Raw genomic sequence first — 20,244 nt, forward strand, 5'->3', positions numbered from 1 at the left:
TTTGAAGTTGTCGATCAGACTCTTTATGTTTAGAATGCACGGGTTAATATTATAAATGTTTTTCTACTCCATTTAACAAAATTTATCTGTGTTTTTAGTAAAATAGGAAAATTTATTTTACTAATAGGGTAAATAGCATAAGTTATTTATAATATAATAATTTGGTAAAACATGATATTGCATTTTTAAAGCTCTTTGTAAATCAAGAGATAAACAAGTGCTTATAAGAATATGATTACTGACATTAATTACATAGCGGATGATATCAAAATATCGTTATTTAATTAATGAAACAAGAGCGGCGTTAACTTTAGATATTTCAATATACATCACATATTGTGACTAATGGTAAATTTTAAACATTTTATAAAATTTTTTTTAAATCTATTCACTTAGTTTTATATTAAAGACATTTATAAAATCGTTACAAAGGATATTATTCAAGACCCTAATTATAATTTTATATTGCAGATTTGCGTGAACGATAGCTCAATTTTATTTTCCATAAATCGATGTAGTCTTGTAGGTTTGCCCATTGCCTTAACATTTCACGACATCACAAAAAAAAAAAAAAAAACTAATGAATTAAATATTAAAAAGAAAAGGATATTATCGATTTGCAAATTTTGCTAATTTTTTTCATTTTATCAATCACGAAAGAAACTATTGGTAATGCCACTTTATTTCTAAACAGTGGACATCGTGAACCAGGTGGTCATGAGTACGCTGGACGGCTCCGAGAGCTCTCCCCAGCAGCAGCAGCAGCAGCAGCAGCAGCAGCAACAACAACAGCAACAACAGCAACAACAACAGCATCGAGTGCCGCCCACGTACGTGTATAGCACAAGCTCGGAACAGAACGGACGGAGTCATGAGGACGGAGAGCATCGAAGGATGGACCACGGGCATCGGGAATACCATCATCAGGCCACCGAGGACCAGCTCGGGCCGTTGCCCGTCAATTGGGAGAAGGCATACACCGAGTCTGGCGAAGCTTATTTCATTGAGTGCGTTCTTACGATTTTCTAGCTTTATGCGTTTTTGTTTTTCTCGCTAAATAGAATACGTCCGACTTATTAAGATAATTTGAGATTCCTTCGAAAATAACGAGGCGCCATCTATTTATCAAACTGTCTTGTCGAGTGTGGTGCAGGTGCACTCAAACGTCAATAAGCTTACAGACTCGTGAAATATCATGTGATTGTCAATTCATCTTTACGAATCGTTGTTATTATTATTAATTGGCTGTTTACGGCATGTGTTTAACCAATCTTATATTACTACCTTCGACGTAGATTTTAAGATAAGCTCCGACCTTGAACAACGAGGACCGGACGTATTATTGAAAAATTGATGATATTGCTCGGCTCTTTAATTAAACAGATCCTTATAAGCCAATTCTTATCCCACTTAATTGAAATAAAACTTTTTTAAAATCGATCCCAACCCCGTACGGTCACCTATAAGCACGCGCATAAAAAATTCAATTCGTCATGATATACTCGGGATCGAGGTAGCGAGATTTGCAAGATGTATGCAGAGACGATGCATTTATGACGAGTAACAAAAGGACGTTAAACGCATGCCCCGATAGTCACAACACTGGGACTTCGCATTGGCTGGACCCCCGGCTCTCCAAATTTCAAAAACGCTCCCTCGAGGAGTGTCTTGACGATGAGCTGCCTTACGGCTGGGAGAAGATCGATGACAATCTCTACGGAACGTACTTCATCGATCACGTTAACAGGCGCACTCAGTACGAGAATCCAGTGCTGCAGGCTAAACGCGCGCAGCAGTCAATGGTTCGTATTATCATGCCACCCCAATGTCTTTGACTCGAGTAGCGGAGATGAATTTCGCGAAAAGCAGCAATGCTACTCTTATTATTTCAAGAGCATAGCCCACTTGAGCAAATTCTTTTGGCGTAATGGAACTTGCGCGCTACATCTCAAATTTATCCCCGGCCTATTATTATTGAAGCTCGCAATATTTTACAACTCTATATACAATATAAATCAATATTTAACATGGCAATCGAAACCCGAGTATTTAGCATCGATACGATTTAATTGATCTCATAATACTTGGTAAAAATGATAATCATTGTGTCTGAGAGGACAGTGGGAATGGACAATCGATTAATTATTGGTGACAAATTGTATAATTATTGGTAAATTTATTTAGTCATTTTTCAAATTTCATTATTAAGTTACGGAACTGCCTTTATCTTAATTTCAATTGTGCAATCCGATGATCGGGTTGGCTAAATGTAACTCTCATAAAAGTTCCAAAATAAAAGCAATTCGTAGCAATTGTCCTCGGTATTTTTCATCGTGATTGAACTTACTTGTCATTGAAAACAAGAACTCACAACGAACCCAATTAATTTCTCGCAATTAATAGACTTCCTTAGGCGAACGCAATAAGAGTCCGAGTTTCACGAGGAATCCGGATGCGCTGAAAGGACAGCGGATAAGGACGAGCCTGATTAAGAGCTCGAGGGGTCTCGGCTTCACGATCGTGGGTGGCGATGACAGCGTCCAAGAGTTCCTGCAGATAAAAAGCGTCGTGCCCAACGGACCCGCCTGGATCGACGGCAAACTTCTTACAGGTATAAATTTCTTTGCCCGCCTCGAGCGCTTGCGCCGTTATGGCTTAACGAGATTCTATTTTCCTCGGCAGGTGACGTGCTGGTATACGTGAACGACATATGCGTGCTGGGCTTCACTCACAACGAGATGGTTAACATATTCAAGTCCATCGGCAGCGGTGAGACGGTCTCGCTCGAGGTCTGCCGAGGCTATCCCCTGCCCTTCGATCCCAACGATCCCAATACCGAAGTCGTCACCACCATAGCCGTGAACGCACCCGGTATTTGACGACGCCTGACAATTAACTCGGAGCTCATCGCAAGTGCCAAACAGTCACCTAATGCTTAATTTGCCTTACAGACATCCTAGCCGAGGAGTCAAGCCTGTACATGGATCTTGAGCGTTCGGGGATGCGCGCGGGCGAGCGATTCGATTTCCTCGATTCATCGTTCCTGCCAGTACACTCGGCACAGAATGGCGAAAGTCTCGTTACAACAGCCTCTGTTAATTCCATGCCCGATCTCTGCATATCGGAGAAGCTCAACGCGAATGGCACGATCAAGAGGCCAAGCAGTACCGACATACTCTTATCAAACACCCTCGTCGAGCATTCCTCCCAGTAAGATTAGTTAATATACCGATCGTTCCTCCTTCGACGTCACTTTCAATTCGATAATTTTTCTGATTGTTTGATTCATTTGTTTTGATTTTTTTGTTTGTTTGTTTTTTTTTGTTTTTGTTTTGTTTTTGTTTTTGTTTTTGTTTTTGTTTTTGTTTTTGTTTTGTCCACTTTGGGAATCATAGATAAGACATCTATACTTTAATAAATTGACAATAATTATTCTTAAGCATTAAATGTCAAAGTGACTGTTAAGATTATGTACCGTGCATGTCGGTGTAACTTTACCGAGGCAATCCGAGATAAATGAACACGTAGATTAATGGCGAATGTAATTTTTACATTTATACCTTGGAGGTTATTTTGTAAATAAGCTCAATATTTAATTAACTTAATAAATAAGATAATATTCATTGTAGTATTCACGACACCGCTCACTCGCCAGTACCTTCAAAACCGCCTGAATTTCTTAGTATACCGATAATTAAAGGTATCACCGGCTTTGGCTTTACGATAGCAGATTCTGCGCACGGACAAAAAGTTAAGAAAATTCTAGATCACGACAGGTGCAAGAATCTCATGGAGGGTGACATTCTGGTGAACATCAACGACGTTAATGTTAGGAATATGTGTCATCCAGAAGTTGTACAGGTATGATTTTCGGACAAACGATAGATTTTTATGGAATAAAAATATGATGTATAAAGTCAATACTGATCTAGCAGCATATTTTTAATCATTCGCTAAATATAACGAGGTCAGAAGAATTTGGTCATTTATATTGAAAACTTAATGCGACAGGTATTAAAAGATTGTTGCCGTGATCAGGAGGCATTGATTTACGTGCAGCGCTCGTTTGGCAAGTGCCCGAAATCGCCCCTTCAGGACAAGAATTGTCACAAGGATGACAAGGAAAAGACGGCGTTCGATTTGTTTCGTAGTAAGACGCCAACCGCGGACATATACAGTACTCAGACGAAAACGGTTGTACCCCAACGGCCAAAGACGCCTCTCATCGACACGCGCATCAAGCCGAGGTCGCCACCTCCACCCGCAGCCCAACAGCAGTCCAACATCGACCATGAAAACGAGCTGCAGAATGTTCTCGATAATCGATACAAGTATAACCATGATTTTAATCACGGGATTTATGATTACTCGGAGATGCCTTACAAGCCCAACATCTCTCATCTTACTGAGAACTTCAACACCATGAATCTCAGGGGTGAGAACATTATACTTCCTTTTTTTCTTCTTATTCATTCGATCGCTTAAAGCGATTCCTTATCTAAAATTGAAGCTTATTCATCAATGAAGTACATATAAGTATCATATCAATATTTAAGATTGCCAAAAAATGCATCTTTATTTATTTTTTTTTCTTTTGCATTCTTTTTGTTTTATTTTATTTTACTTTTAATTAACATATATTTTTCTGCAATTAAACTTAATATTAACAGTTTCATTTAATAAAAAATGGACAAGTAATGTTTTTTTTTTAACGTTAAGATTTTGAAGCATAATTATCGAAATAATTCATTTTTTGCAACGAAGGGCTGGATATGGAAGAGACGCTGCGCGATGCAATGAAGCGTGAAGAATGGCTCGCCGCCAACAACGAGAAGCTTAACTATAGTAGCGAGATGTACTCGATAGATGTATCGCAGCAACAGCAGCAGCAACAACAACAACAACAGCAGCAGCAGCAGCAGCAACAACAACAGCAACTGATGCAGCTGCACCTTTCCAAGCAAAACGGCATACATCAAGCTGGGGACTACTATAAGGACATCTACACGGTGCAGTCACCCGCATTTGATGGCGAACAAGCCGACTACTCGTCTTTTAGCGCTATGATCGGTCAAGAGCAGAACGTCGACACAGGCGAAATCTGGGATAAGAGGAAGGAGAGCACGAGTTTTGAACACGAGCAGCCGCACTCGAGCTCTACCGTACCTGGGTGAGTGAATATAAACTCCCAGCTTTCGATTGTTTTTTTATATATATATATATTTCATAATTCAGACAAATCAATAAAAAAAAGCTCGAATTTAAAAAATAATTATTTTATCCAGGCTTATAAGTGAAAGGGGTCGTGTAAGTTTTATCATGTATTTTATACGAAATAATATCAATTACGATACGTCATTTTATTTATATTTTAACAAATTTAATAAATCATTGATAGACAAGTTTGAACGATTATTAAAGTGAACATCCTAACTTCACTAAATTAATAAAGCAAATTCATTTCAAATTGAATATTTATATATTTATTTTTCCTTCTACAGATATCCACAATATGGTAGTGACGTTGGAAATGAATTGATCTGCCCGTCAATTCCGGACATCGAGTGGATCGAAACTTTGGTAACTCTTGTCAGACAAGATACTGGTTTTGGCTTTCGAATAGTTGGTGGCACCGAGGAAGGATCTCAGGTTAGTATCTCGCATTCGAGTATACACGTTTGTCACAGCTCCAATTGTTCTTACCTACATATATGTTTTAATTTCATTTAATATCAAATAAATCACTTTAATATCGTACTAATTTTCTCTAAATTGTTATAAAATACTATATTATTAGTCATTTATAAATCTTGTATTTATTTAACGTAAATTGAAATATGATTGAAAATGTAACCATTTAGTTAGCCAGTAATGGACGATAGTATTTCTACAGATCGTATTATATTCGCACAAATGTTTTTTCTTAGTACAATAAAATAATGGAATAAAAGAAATCGAATAATAGAGAATAATGTAGGGCTACATTTAATATTGGAAAATGCAATGTAGTAGGAATAAATAACGAAAGCGGGTGGGAAGCGGATAAAACGGTCGCGATCTCAATTTGCCGTGTGCATTTGCTTGGCCAGCAGGTTTCTGTAGGGCATATAGTCCCGGGCGGCGCGGCGGATCTCGATAGCCGCCTCAACACCGGCGATCTTATAATGTCTGTGGATGGCGAAAGTGTGATGAGCTCGTCTCACCATAGGGTAGTCCAGCTGATGATAGCTGCTGCCCAAAATGGCCGCGTCACCCTTGGCATACGCCGGCGCATCGCCACTCAGGACAACCATCACCATCACCATCACCACCATCATCATCATCAGATGCGCGACAACCTACAGTCTTCTACCTCTTCTTCTTACAGCTGTCGCCTCATCGGACATGCCCAATATCCTTACGAGGTTAGCTTCGATCCCTTGACTTTTTAAAGACGTAATTATCACGTAATTAAATTTATTTGAAATTTCATTACATTTTATTTGGATTTATCATTTATTGAGTGTCTTAAATTTTTTATCTAATACTCAAAATAGAATTTAGAATAGCATAGAATTATAGATTTCATAAACTATGCTGTACACTATATTATCCGTATCTTAAAATTACTTAAATAAAAAATAAACAGCTTACATCTATATGAGATTTTTCGTTAATTTTCTTATTATAATTGATAAACTAGACATGATGGAGTTAAAGTAATAGAAATGTAATGGATTGGAAATAAATCCTGTTCCCTAATTTTTAATAAAGACTGTGTTACTCGATCCCCTCTTATGTATGCATTTATAAATTAATTTAATTAATTTACTTGATTTTTGATTGTATGTTTTTTTTTATGTATTGATTTTTTTTATTTGCTTTAATGCGAACAATGATAGGTGACCGTAACAAGAATGGAGAACGAGGGCTTTGGCTTTGTAATAATTTCTTCAGTGAACAAATCCGGCTCGACGATCGGCCGTATAATCGAAGGCTCTCCAGCGGAGAGATGCGGTAAACTCAATGTCGGCGATCACATTCTCGCCGTTAATCACACAGACATTACCAACGCGTGCCACAAAGATATCGTTAATTTAATTAAGGATTCGGGATACTCCGTTACCCTCACCATCGGTTATCCTTTGGACGATTGCTGCAGTAATACCTCGTTATCTCAAAAGGTAGGAGATCGGATTTTGATAACACAGTCGAGCATATTATAAATCTTATATATTAAATTGTAAGGAAATTTGAATTTAAATTATCTTTTTAGTATATGAATGCTAAAAAATTTGTAAATATAATGTGGTCGGAAAGGCACGGAAATTCTTCTTCTTAAAACATAAATAATAATTATCTTGTTGCTTGTTGTCGTCATTACGACCTTATTATTTTTGTTTATTTTTTAGGATGAATTGCCAGGAGATGGAGATGGAGGACAGTATCATGCGGTAGAATTAACTAGAGGAACTCGTGGCTTTGGATTCAGCATCCGAGGTGGTCGGGAATTTCAAAACATGCCACTTTTTGTCTTGCAAATTGCTGAAAATGGGCCAGCGTCTATCGACAATAGATTAAGAGTAAGCGCCTTACGTATATGCATTTGTCGAAATCTAGGAACAAATTGAATAAATAAATTATATTCGAAACTTTATATTCTAGGTGGGTGATCAGATTATAGAAATCAATGGCATCAATACCAAAAACATGACTCATACAGAGGCAATTGAGATTATACGAAATGGAGGACCAACGGTTCGGCTATTAGTACGACGAGGCTGCCAAATGCCCTCAGTGGTAGGTCCCTCACACCTCTACGACATGAATATTTAAACCAGAATTAAACAAAAAACAAAACAACAACCTCAACAAAAATGAATAACAAAGCTAACACCAATAATTATATCATCCTCTCAGCATTATTTCGTCTCATCATCATTGTTTTCTTTTGTTTTTGTGAAATTTTCTTATGCTGATAAGGATATGAGCTGTCGTGTATAGATTTTTTTACGCAATGAGTCATAACATTGGTATGTTAACACCCATCTTAAAACTAGTCACGTTGCCCGGGGGCAATCGCTGGGAAACGTTTGTCTACCTATGATCTTCCTGGCACGCTCCATTCATCCGATATCTTTTTATTGCCATTCTACCTGTTCGATACCACAATGACAATGAGCATCGGATCCCCCCCCCCCCCCGAAATCTCAATCACGCACGTGAATATTCATGCGAAAATTAATAAGTTCATTATTTTTATAGCTAAACATTCAGAGTTCATAATTATTATCAGTCTTTTAAGTATAATAAAGCCAAACAACCACGCTGCTTCTCACTATGCGCCTACTGCATGCAAGGACGCGCGAATTACAAAACATTTCTTTAGCCCCGAGTGGCGCGAGCGTCTCTAGTGTGTTTAAAACCTTACCTCCTACCCACTTATGTCTCATTGTCGCGCGTTGAAATTAATAACGGTCTGTATGGAATTATTTGCCGAGGGATTTTTATAAGAAATTGATCCTGTGGCCCTCGACACCCACCCAACTTCATAGCTGACCGGAAAAAACGAAGTGAAACTATTTCGTATGCGTGTCAAAATCTAAAACGGGACATCATAGCTGTTTCTCGTATCGAGAAGTGTGACGTAGGAAGGCGGTGACCAAAAACCTGATATAAACCAGAAGATCTTAGTCGCTACTTTGAAAAGTCATTCTTCGTATAAAGCCCTTTTGGCTATCCGATGCAAGTATGAAAGATTAATCAATCGTCTTTGCCATCTCATCTCCGATTATAACCGGAATTCGGGGGACACGTTCGTGACAATAGTTTCATTTCTCGTTACATAACGCGAGAGCCTAAATATTTGTACAATTGTTTTATATTATTTTTTGTATTTCAATGTTGATTATATTAATTCGTTAATTACTTTTTTTTGACGCGTTGTGCAAAGTCTCCTTGCCTTAGGGGTTTATTTGGAGCGTACGGCCGTATTCATAATAGCATAACGCAAACGCCCCATCATGAATCTTGCACCAAAAATAAAGTATCGATGTTACGAAAACATTAAAAAAATATATATATATATATATATAAATGAAGCTAATCAATCAATAGACTGGAAAGAAAAAATAATATTATGCCCATTTTATCGTCATGAGCCTATTAACAGTTTGGCAATTAATCGCATGATATTTTAAAAACTAAAAATTTAATTAAATTGGTAAAGATTTAAAATAAAAAAATTCTGTTTTACATTAAAGTTTTTAACTGTATTTAGAATTGAGAAATAATTATTAACTAATTATATCTAATCTTGCCAGAACGAATTCTGTATTTAACGATGAATTACAAGTCAAACGACCAAGTACAAGTCAAACGACATTTGTGTTACGATTATTAATTCCGACTAACCGTGTGATAAGTAATGAAATATTGTGCCTTGCGCGTGTTTTGTTATATTAACATAGTTCTTGCGTCTCGTGCGTATGTGTGTTTTTTTTTTTTTTTTTTTTTTTTTTTTTTTTTTTTTTTTTTTTGAGTATATCAACTATAGGACAAGAGCTTATCCAGTGAAAAAGTTTCCTCGACAAGTGTCAGTTATTAAACAATGAATTTAAATTTAGATTAATGTTAAAAAAAAATTATCATCATATACTATTTAATATAATAATATAAATCTATGCAAACGCCCCACAATTATCTCTTACGTTATTTATGATTTAAGTTTCATTTAGTTAAGCTATTGAAGAAGTCGTTAAAATTTGCAAAGTTTTAATAAATACCTTATTAACTAATTCTGATTGAGGTCTCATAAAGATAGCATGTAATTCCCATGGAATTGCGCTGGATTCGCTTGGCATACGCGTGGTTTATCGATTATTTGCCCACTCGTTATCGATTTTCAAATTAACGTCCCATCGAATTTCAAAGAAAAAAAAAATAAAATTATATTCGATAAAAATTGTCCTAGTAATCATCTTTTTTCTCTCTCTTTCTTTTTCATTTTTTTTTTTGTCAGGGAAACTTTTTCCTACACTGTCCTAACAATTGAAAAGTACGAATCTCACTTTTTGAAGCTCGATGAAATTCAAATTTATAGAATTATGTCAGGCTCGACCAAATAAGCAATCGTTTGGATGATGTGAGCCCTACTCCGGGACCGCCGACATACGAGAGGCGTACGAAAAAAAATCGGCTTTCCCTGTCTCTAGACTGCTGTTGCTCATCAAGGGGCAGTCGTACGTAAAAAGGCCCGTAATAAATGGGAACGAACTACGGCCGCACGTGCATCACGCGTTGAAACGCTGAATTTATTGTAATTAACGGGCTGTGAATGTTTACGCGTGTGAATGACAAACGACGAAGTATTAGTGCTATTGGCATTAGTACCGATCCGATCCATAAATTAGAAGCAGTTGTCGAGCAATTTTACCTACCTTCGTTCCTTCCGTTGATTTTCTCTCTTACATATGCGTCACAGTGGAATATGTCGAAGTAAAGTGGTACTACGTATTAAGTATGTCAAAACTGAAGAAGCTCTATTCACATTCCTAAGCCTGATGTTGCCCCACGTATTTACGGGATAACGTAACATTAACTGCATTTATATATTCTGATTGATGGGATTTATAATTGTTATGCCCTGTTTATTACGTTAATACACGATTAGCGAGTGAATGAGAAATAGCGAAAGTAAACTCACGACTTGTACTACTATTAGCACATTCGAATAAAAATATACGTATATTGCTTTGTTAAATCAACGTTTTAACTGTTAAAAAAAATATTTAATAAATATTTTAATCATCTTGATTGTCGTGTTCTTTGATACAACAGTGCAGCTGAACGTGTTATTGGCTTAGATCCATGAACGATAGTCGCTTAATACACATATAATGTGTTTGGTTTGAATTCTTTGGTTAGATCGACCGTTAATATTCGCCAATAAACGAATACAAATATTAAAAAGATCGCCAATAATGGCGAATATATTAGTTTCTCTTGCGATATTTCCGATTCGTTCGCAGAATGTATAAGATGTTACGATTATACGTGGCCCATCTAATCGTCAATCATATTAGTATTAAATTTTACAAAGTACTAGTTCGGGCTTTTCGTTACGTCGTTACTGATGCCATAAAACCTTTGTTGCACGTTTAGATTGCATAATGTCAAATCAAGCTTGTGCAACAACAATAAAGTTGCCTTGATTGAGAATGTAAAAACCATTTTTGACGTTAAGAGAATGGCGCAGCCTGTAAACTCTTGGCAATCACAATTCTTGCACTAAATTTTTCAAGTCTAATTTACAAAGACTCTGACCAAAGCAAAGTTGCAAGATAGCATAGTAAATTTATACAAAGTTAAGATAACCAGTAGGGCCATGTCAAGCTTGTATATTTATGTAAAAAGGATCTTAAAAGATTTATGTACGGCATGAACGAACATCAATCATTTTACTAGTAAGCTCAAAGTACATTTTATTTTCAACTTCTTTGATATAGATGTTTCGCTTCGAAGATATTGATAAAATTATGCATATTTTTAATCGTAATATATCGGTTCGTGAATATGTTTTTTTGGACTTGCACATATCAAAGTCAAGTACCTTAAGTTTAATAAATTTCCCAAAATCAATTGGTTGATTTGATCTATTGACGAAGTCTTAAGAAACAATGTATATAAGATCAGTAATTTGAAATACATGATTCGTTAGACTTTTGGATTTGTATATGTTTTGTATTATCAATATTCTCCTGATTTTTAAAAAGCCCATTGAAGTAGGCTCATCTGTTTTAATAGATTTTCATTGAGACGAACTTGAAGATAAATTTTATAGTTCTCAAAGCCTATGTGTGTATATATATATATCTTACTATTATTGTTTTTCTTAGAAATATGAAATAAACTTCAGAAGGTAAAAGAAATGCCGGAGAGTGTAAAGTAATACGTAAAATAATTGAGCGTGAAAACACAAAATTTTATCTTTACAAGACTTTTAAATTACATTAATTGTTGTAGTCTGAGGATTTTTTTTAATCTCTCTGCGAGTTGTGAATTGATAATCCGAGACCGAGGCAATTATTTGATAAGTATTTAGTAATTTTACACGGCAATTATTAAAGATTATGATGAATCATGTTTTTATAACGACTTGAAGAGAGTCGAGTGCGTGTGCTAAAAGAAAATTGATACGTCGAAGCAACTTGATGTATACCGATGTATTCGCCTTTATAATATAATAAATTCGTTGATGCATTTACACGAAAGAGCTGCATTCTTTGAATTAATTAATGAGAGTGCTGTGTTTTTATACAAAAAGTGAATTTGAAGCGGAACTGAACGATAATAAAATGTTTTATATAGTTATGCAATAATGTATAAGTGTACATAATGGATGAATTAATGTCTAGATCTTGAAAATTAATTGAAAATAGTTAATAAATTTAAAATAGTCTTGTTTCTCTTGGGACACTTATTAGACCATCCCATTTTATAAAGTAAGATTCGAAATTAAAATGCCCTTTACGTATTTATTTAAATATAAAATAAAAATAACGTTTGAGAAATTTGTAAGAGAAAAATCGTTCAGTTCTAAAATGACCAAAGAATGCAGTCAATATTTACTTTGAATGCGACTGTTTTGATTATGGTAAAAAAGAATTTGATCGATTTATAGAAATAAATTTGAATATATAATGAAGGTATTAGAACCGTTTTGAATAATCGTTATAGAGGACAATTTATATTTTTATATGAGTAATAGAAAATGAAGAGCTTAAAATAAAGTGTGAAAATAATAATACAATATACCGAAAACTGTTGTATTTTTAGATCTCAATTATTGAAAGTATCATTCTTAAGAATAAGCAGCTAAAAATTAATTATTAAATTAGTCGAGGAGTTTTTATTATATTACTTTCTTACTGACGATTACATTTGTTAATGGGTGTCGAAATATTTTTATAAAATAAATCTTATGTAACAAATAAATGTAAATAAAAACATCTTTTATAACAAATAATTATTGTAAAATGCTTTATAGTATTAATGAGAAAGCATTTAATTTGACGATGAAATAAAATATATATATGAGTTAAAAATAATTGCTGATATTAATTCCGATCCAATCATATTGTCTTATTCCTTAATTATTATGTACTAAATTAAACAATAATACATAAAATATATTAAATTATCTTCTCATATAGATTTACGACAAAAAAAAATAAGACCTTTAAAAATAAATAATATAACGTTAAAGATAGTGCATACTGAGTTTCTATTTTATTGATTAGATTAGATTTCATTCAATTAAGTTATACCAACTCCTAAATGAATATCTGTATAATTATCTATTAATAATACTACTTAATTACATTTATCTTTTATCTGTTCAGTAAGTTTTTATAAAAATATTTTAAAACTATCATTTATTCCTACACACGTGTTTTATTTATTATTATATTCCTGCAGTATCAATCAATCTATAATTATTGTAGTAAATATGTCTTTATTATAAAATTTTTTAATTTTATATTTAATTAAATATTGTAATTTTTTAAGATTATATGCTAAAAAATATTGTATATCCAGTTTTAAATTATTGTATCTTAAATTACTATAATTGTCTTATATTCTACCTTTTTAACAAATAACGATCATCCAAACATACCGGGTAGACGTCCCATTGTACATCTTACACATCCAATTTGCATACATTATTGTTGAACTAAAGATTAATATTTAATTGCGTTATCCAATTTTTTTATTAAAACTGTAGTTACATAAGAAATCAATGAAATTTATATAAGCTATTTAAAATATATATATATATATTTATATATATTTATAGAAATTCAAAAGCTATTTAAAAAAGATTATAAAATTCTATTTTCATAGATTTTTAATTTATAGATTTTAATTTCAAGTTAGTTATAAAAATAATTTTTTAAATAAACTGAATCTTTGCAAATCTGTTTTTGAGCACTTTGACTATTCATTAAAATAAGAAATATGTTTTTAATCTTATAAGAATGTTGACTCGAAGGTGTACGTTAATTAATGTAAAGATAAACTTTATTTTTTAAATTTATTCTTCAAAATGAGAAACTTTCCAGGGTGAGGTTTAATATTTTATATCGAAAAATCACTAAAGTATTCTTTACACAACGATTTTTTATTGATTACATTATATTTTAAGTGAATGCTTAAACGTAAACATTTATTATATATAGTAATTTTCTTGATCTTAACAATTACAAACTTAATAATTTTTTAATTCCTCATAGAATTAGATTAGGCGTTGATAATGAAAAATTTAAACAGACTATTAAAAATGTATAATTAGTTTAAATACATTCAAGCAAGGATATCAAGTTGTGAAAAATTTGATGGTTTTTATACAAATAAATGCTAAATTGAATTGATTTTTTAAATACAATTTTATTTTGGTTCCTTTTGAATGAAACCGTTTTTTACAATTTTTATTTCTCGATGGTACTGCCTCTGACGGCAACATAGCGAACTATTATTATAATCATATAAGATTAGTGTGCGTTGTATGCAAGCAAGTTAATAATAACAGTTGCAATATTTGAAATTGTATTTATTATTCGTTATTTTGTAATTTGTTTTAAAAAAAAGAAAAAAGAAAATGGCTATCACGAAACTTATAGCTGAATTGGAACTTGATGACGAGTCTCGTCGTCAACAGAGTGACAAAGTTGCTGTAGAACGAGCCAAAAAGTATGAAAACCTATACAATGAACTGGTATATCTTAAAGGTGAAATAGCTAACATGCGATGAAAAACCTATAATATATTTTTAATTTGCATGTTTCTATTTTAGATGGATCTTCAAAATGTATGAATAGTATAATTAAAAATTTAGAGCAACTATTAGCTAATAAAAGTACTATTGAGACGATTTTTGATCAAACAGATGATCTCATTGGTTTACCAATACCTTATGAATATCATGTGTATGAATTAATTCAATTATTGAAATTTTATTTTACTGAAAATTTTATATATATTTTTAATATATTTTATAGAGCTGCTGTTGACCTCGTATCTAAAGTAACAGAATTTATAAATAATTCTACTAGTCATCTTAATACATCAAATTCGATTTTATCCAATGAAATACAGGAGAATATTGTAAGTATATTGGTAATCATTTGTATTGATGAAATGGTTAGCGCTACATAAATTTTATACTCATCGTATATCTATAGAAATATTTTTCAAAGATTTCTTTTTTAATATTTATTATGCATTTTATATATTCTAAATAATATAGATAAATGTTACCAACGGTGTTGCTGCTGATTTCAAAGAGTGTCATACAGAAGCTGCTCAAGCACAAGCACTTTATTTCAATACAATGGCATTAAAAAATTTGAAAGACATATCTAGCAGTAATTTTAAATAAATTTCTTTAATAATATATAAAAAAAATCTATAATTATCTGAAAAATTGAACAATGTTTTTAGGTAATGAAGAATTTAACAAGTTTGATTCGACGTATACAGAAGCTTTCGATTAGTTATTAAAATTTTATATGTTATTCAATTGTATATAAAGTAAATTTTTTCTAATGTTACAAAGTTTAATTTATTAAAAAGCTATATTTAAAAAATTAATACTATTATACAATTAATCTATATCAATACTTATTTATTATATTATAAAAAAATTTCTTTATTTTTATAATCCAATGTTTATTAAACTTGTAAATAAGAGAAACCTCATTAAGAATTTTTGTATAATCTTGTGAATAAATGTACAATAAAAATTGCGAAATACTTTATGAAAAATAAATTTTATAAAGTTATTTAATTGTAGTATATAGTTCATTATTGAATGCTCATAGCTCTAGCAGTAAAATATGGAATTATTGAGATTATTTACGTTGTTGTTTCTATTTCATTTTATATTCCATTGCTTCCATCTTTATAATATGTGAACCGTAGAACTTTCAGACTACCCGATATACATAAATAAATGTGTATACTAATGAAATTAAACACAATCTTTGAGGAAACTGTTTTTAAAACCATACATAATTTAAATGTGTTTATTATATATATATATATATATATATAATTAAAAACACAAAGTTATTAGATTTTTGTGAAAATACAGATACTTTATAACCAACTACCGTGAGAAACATTTAATTACATATTTAAAAATATTTGTATTTCAATTCATTGAAACACTAACAAATGAAAACAATGTGCTTTTGAAGATTCCTTAATATACATTTATTTTATTGTTGATATTCATACATTTTTATAGTATAATAACTATTAGTAAAATTTACATTTAATGTCGAATATTTTTTACACAATTTTAATGAAATTAATATTATCATCAGAAAAGCCATTTGAGTAGCGATATTAAAAATAAGTTCCGATTTAAATTTACTAAATAGAAATTTATAAGACACTCTGGAAAAGAAAAGTAATATTAAGCTGATTTCTTGTTAATGGCTTGACAAATGTAGTTTTTCTATCTACCAGTACTTTATTTGCCCACTATCTTTGTCCATTTAAAAGGGATTATACTAGATCCAATAATGATAATAACTTGTTTTGATAGTAACACGTATTTTGCTTTTTTTCAATTTGACCTTGCTATTCTGCTTTTTGCTTTAATATATTTCACATTGCCAGTATTTAATGTGATTTATTTCTAAGCAAGAAACATTTTTGAATAAAATAGTAAACAATCTGTTATCCTTTAGTTTAATACTTCGATTTAATAATATTTTCTTGTTATTTCATTGGCTATGATTACGCCAACTAATTCATTACGATAATAAAAAATATATTTGTTAATTTACTAATACTATATCAGATTTCAATGCAAATATTATTATTGTTTATTTTCTCAAAAAATTCCATTAATTATTCTGTTATTTAAATAATGGAAAAGACAAGATTAAATATAAATGAATTCACGTTTATACAGAAAATATAAGACCCGGATTATAAATAAATAAGATATTATTTGATTTTATTATATTTCCTTCATACTCTAAACCTTTTCAATTAAAATAATATTTTAATACCTTAAAATCAAGTATGTGTAAATAAGTGTTAGTCTCTTGTTATATTTATTTATCAAACATACAGACAGACAAACACTCTCTCTCTCTCTCTCTCTCTTCTTCTTCTTCTTCTTTTTCTTCTTCTTCTTCTTCTTCTCTCTGTAATTTATATAGACATTATAAATATTTTCCTAATAATAAAATTTTATTATTTTACTGGTCATAGAACTTTAATAGACTCAATTCCTTATAGTTTATGCCACTATTTTTCCATTAGTGTCGTATATCTACACTAGATACACTAAAATACACTATCATAAACAATAAAATTATATTCTTAATCATTATTATCAAATTATTTTCAAATTTATGCACATATTTTATATAAAGATTTCAATTAAAAAGAATAACGATATCCTTCAAAATATATTATGTAAGTTTAAAATAATTAATAGAAATTAATAAAAGTTTTAATATACATGTAATGTATCTTGACTTATAATGTTAGCCATTAAAACAAAGGAACACAATGCATTAAAAAAATGTTTATTAATAGACATATACTAAAAAAAACTGTAAGTAGTTTAAAAATCATTTTATTCCTATTATTATATAATAATTATAGATTGTGACTACCATAATGCTACAATAATTTAAAAATAAAAAAATTTTAAATATCAGATTATATTTGTATTATTTTAAATCCTCGTTTCTATATAATGACGAAAACTCATTTCTATAAAACGTAAAATTTATTAGGTGGAAATAATTTAATATATTAATTTAATATATTAATAATTTAATATGAAATATAATAGAAAGAAGATGTATGCTACAAAGTTATTTTTTCTTAACATTATGGAATTGAAATTTTGTGTGAATTAAAATGTATAAAAATAATTGTTACACAGTTTTTAAAAATAAGTATTTTATTTTCATAATACAAAGTATTTTTTTTACATAATTTAGTTTAGATAATATTTCATTAAAAAATTTTTGTAATAGTAGCGTTTAACTCATAAAAATATAACAATAATAGCAATCATAATTATTATATATTATTATATTGTATAATTACACAAAATTTTTATTTATAATTATTAAATACTATTTTAATAACAATAATAATTATTGTTATAATTATTATTATAGCGACAATAGTCATAATGATTGTATGTATGTTTATATAAATATAATTATATTTTGAAATAATTGTTGGTTAATTTCATGTAAAAAATGAAATCGAATTTATTAGTATATCATCTCCAAAAAAATCCATATCTCTTCAATATTATGATAAAATGCATTTTTATTTTACCTGATATTTTTTCACCTTTTATTAATATATAACGTTTCTATCTAATAATGCACAAAGGCGAATCTAAGGTCTCTTTGTATACTATAAAGAGTATTACATACAAAAATGCATAAGCGAATTAAGAATTTACCATTGGTATTATTTATTCAAAGCTTTCGCCTATCACCTTAAACATTATTGCTATAGATTGTGAAGTTATGTAGTATGACAAATAACTAAATATATGTAAAAATACTAGCTATTATTCTTTAAATATTTACGAGTACAACGCTGAACTTATTTATCAAAAAGTGAATGCGACAAATTTTCATTTTTAAATATTTATTATTCTATTCATTTATACTAGTCTTTAAACGGAAAGAAATCAATTTCGATTCATAGTTATATAATATTTCAAGTAAAAAACATTAATTGCTGTAAATTAAATTTGCATACACGCCGAACTGAAATTAATTGAAATATTAAGTTTATTAAAAAAATTTTCACAAAATTCTTGTGAAAAATTCGATATATTTATAAGTCAACAAAAAATGGCAAATAATAGAAAAACATTCGTTTCTCAGTTCCCTACTAAGGATCGCGACTCGTCATCATTCTACACCGAAACGCATATTAACATTTTAGTGTTTAAAGTAATGGGACTAGTTGCTTTTAAAAATCAAGACTTTAATTTTTTCAAAACTAGAATTGCATCTATCTGGTTTCATTTATCTTATAATTTTATAAATAGCGTTTACGTTTACTTGTTTGTACAAGATGCGTTTAACTATAAATATAATGTAGAATTGATTTCGGAAATGATTATTCTTTTATGTTATCAAATTCGTTTTATAATATTTTACTTACGTCGAGCTGAGCTGTCATCGTTAATAAGCTATTCTAAGAGTCTTTGGCAATATCTCCAACCATTTGAACAACAGTTTGTAATAAAATTCATCACTAAAATCAAAATTATGATTTCGATCTATTTAACCTTATGCGTAATGTTATACGGATGCTTCTTAATAGTGAATCAGCTGCTTCAATCTCCAGAAAACGGTTGGAATATTTAGTATATTAAAAAAAATTTAATAATAAATTCAAATTTAAATATTGATGGCACTTTTAAATGAGACAATTTTTTTTTTTTTAAATACATTTTTAAAATAATCTAAATTGTTTTGTACATGGTTATGCTTTTATTCTGAATTATGTTTTCCTCTTTTAGATTATAGTTATATATATATATATATATACATAATTAAGTTTGTATGTTACAATTAATATATTTTCTATAAGTGCATGTGAATGTCTTTTATAATTCATAAATTATAATGTCTATTTGTTTAAAATTGTATAGTAAGTTTATGAAATAAAATATACAAACGTGCATATTTTAAGAAGCAAAAGAATAGTGATTGAAAAATATGATGTGTTTATTAATACATGTAAAATGAAATACCTTCTTTTATAATAATTGATAAAATTCAGAAATAATTTTTCCTTTCGTGTAATATGCAAGACTGGAAAAATAATGTAATATTACGTAATATAGTACATTTTACATAAGAATGCTAGTGTTTAATAACATTTAATTAGCATTACAAGAAAAATCTAACAATAAGTATTGTAAAATATTATGAAACATGAATTTTCGAAATAATTTATAGCTTACAAATATATCATTTTAATAGATAATAATACAGTTATAAAAGAGCTGCCTTTTCACTTTTATGTGGATATTCAAAATACGTCATTGTTTAAAATTATGTACATTATACAATGCTTGATTGCACTTGGAGTTGGATTTACAAATTATGGCGTCGATACCATTGGCATTTTTTTAATCATGATGGCTTGTGGATATTTGAGAGTTCTTCAATATAGGTTACAAAATATTTCAAT

At 30.5% G+C, this 20,244-nt stretch overlaps 2 protein-coding genes across 2 annotated transcripts; both read left to right on the forward strand.

Moving 5' to 3' along the window:
* The first annotated feature begins 699 nt into the window (after window positions 1–699).
* Window positions 700–10,272, forward strand: LOC105365752 (membrane-associated guanylate kinase, WW and PDZ domain-containing protein 1). Its single transcript, XM_011503986.1, has 14 exons — window positions 700–1,007; window positions 1,595–1,802; window positions 2,404–2,611; window positions 2,683–2,871; window positions 2,952–3,210; window positions 3,630–3,861; window positions 4,012–4,435; window positions 4,765–5,170; window positions 5,502–5,649; window positions 6,093–6,404; window positions 6,882–7,163; window positions 7,392–7,562; window positions 7,645–7,779; window positions 10,082–10,272. Exons 1-14 carry the CDS (start codon window positions 718–720, stop codon window positions 10,226–10,228), a joined length of 3,411 nt encoding a protein of 1,136 aa, XP_011502288.1. The 5' UTR covers window positions 700–717; the 3' UTR covers window positions 10,229–10,272.
* A 4,355-nt stretch (window positions 10,273–14,627) lies between these two features.
* Window positions 14,628–15,578, forward strand: LOC105365710 (uncharacterized). The gene is made up of 5 exons (XM_011503941.1): window positions 14,628–14,768; window positions 14,834–14,966; window positions 15,039–15,144; window positions 15,287–15,404; window positions 15,481–15,578. Exons 1-5 carry the CDS (start codon window positions 14,639–14,641, stop codon window positions 15,531–15,533), a joined length of 540 nt encoding a protein of 179 aa, XP_011502243.1. The 5' UTR covers window positions 14,628–14,638; the 3' UTR covers window positions 15,534–15,578.
* The last annotated feature ends 4,666 nt before the right edge of the window (window positions 15,579–20,244 follow it).

This window comes from Ceratosolen solmsi, unplaced genomic scaffold (genome assembly GCF_000503995.2).
Source record: "Ceratosolen solmsi marchali unplaced genomic scaffold, CerSol_1.0 scaffold53, whole genome shotgun sequence".
Lineage (NCBI taxonomy): Eukaryota > Metazoa > Arthropoda > Insecta > Hymenoptera > Agaonidae > Ceratosolen > Ceratosolen solmsi.

Excerpts from the sequence above, each read along its gene's own strand:
- LOC105365752 (XM_011503986.1), top strand. The coding sequence starts at position 718 with ATGAGTACGCTGGACGGCTCCGAGAGCTCTCCCCAGCAGCAGCAGCAG. Across the intron at positions 2,612-2,682 it reads CGACGGCAAACTTCTTACAG|GTGACGTGCTGGTATACGTG; the intron begins GTATAAATTTCT and ends TTTCCTCGGCAG. Across the intron at positions 7,563-7,644 it reads CTATCGACAATAGATTAAGA|GTGGGTGATCAGATTATAGA; the intron begins GTAAGCGCCTTA and ends TTTATATTCTAG.
- LOC105365710 (XM_011503941.1), top strand. The coding sequence starts at position 14,639 with ATGGCTATCACGAAACTTATAGCTGAATTGGAACTTGATGACGAGTCT. Across the intron at positions 14,769-14,833 it reads TGAACTGGTATATCTTAAAG|ATGGATCTTCAAAATGTATG; the intron begins GTGAAATAGCTA and ends TTTCTATTTTAG. Across the intron at positions 15,145-15,286 it reads ATGAAATACAGGAGAATATT|ATAAATGTTACCAACGGTGT; the intron begins GTAAGTATATTG and ends TAAATAATATAG.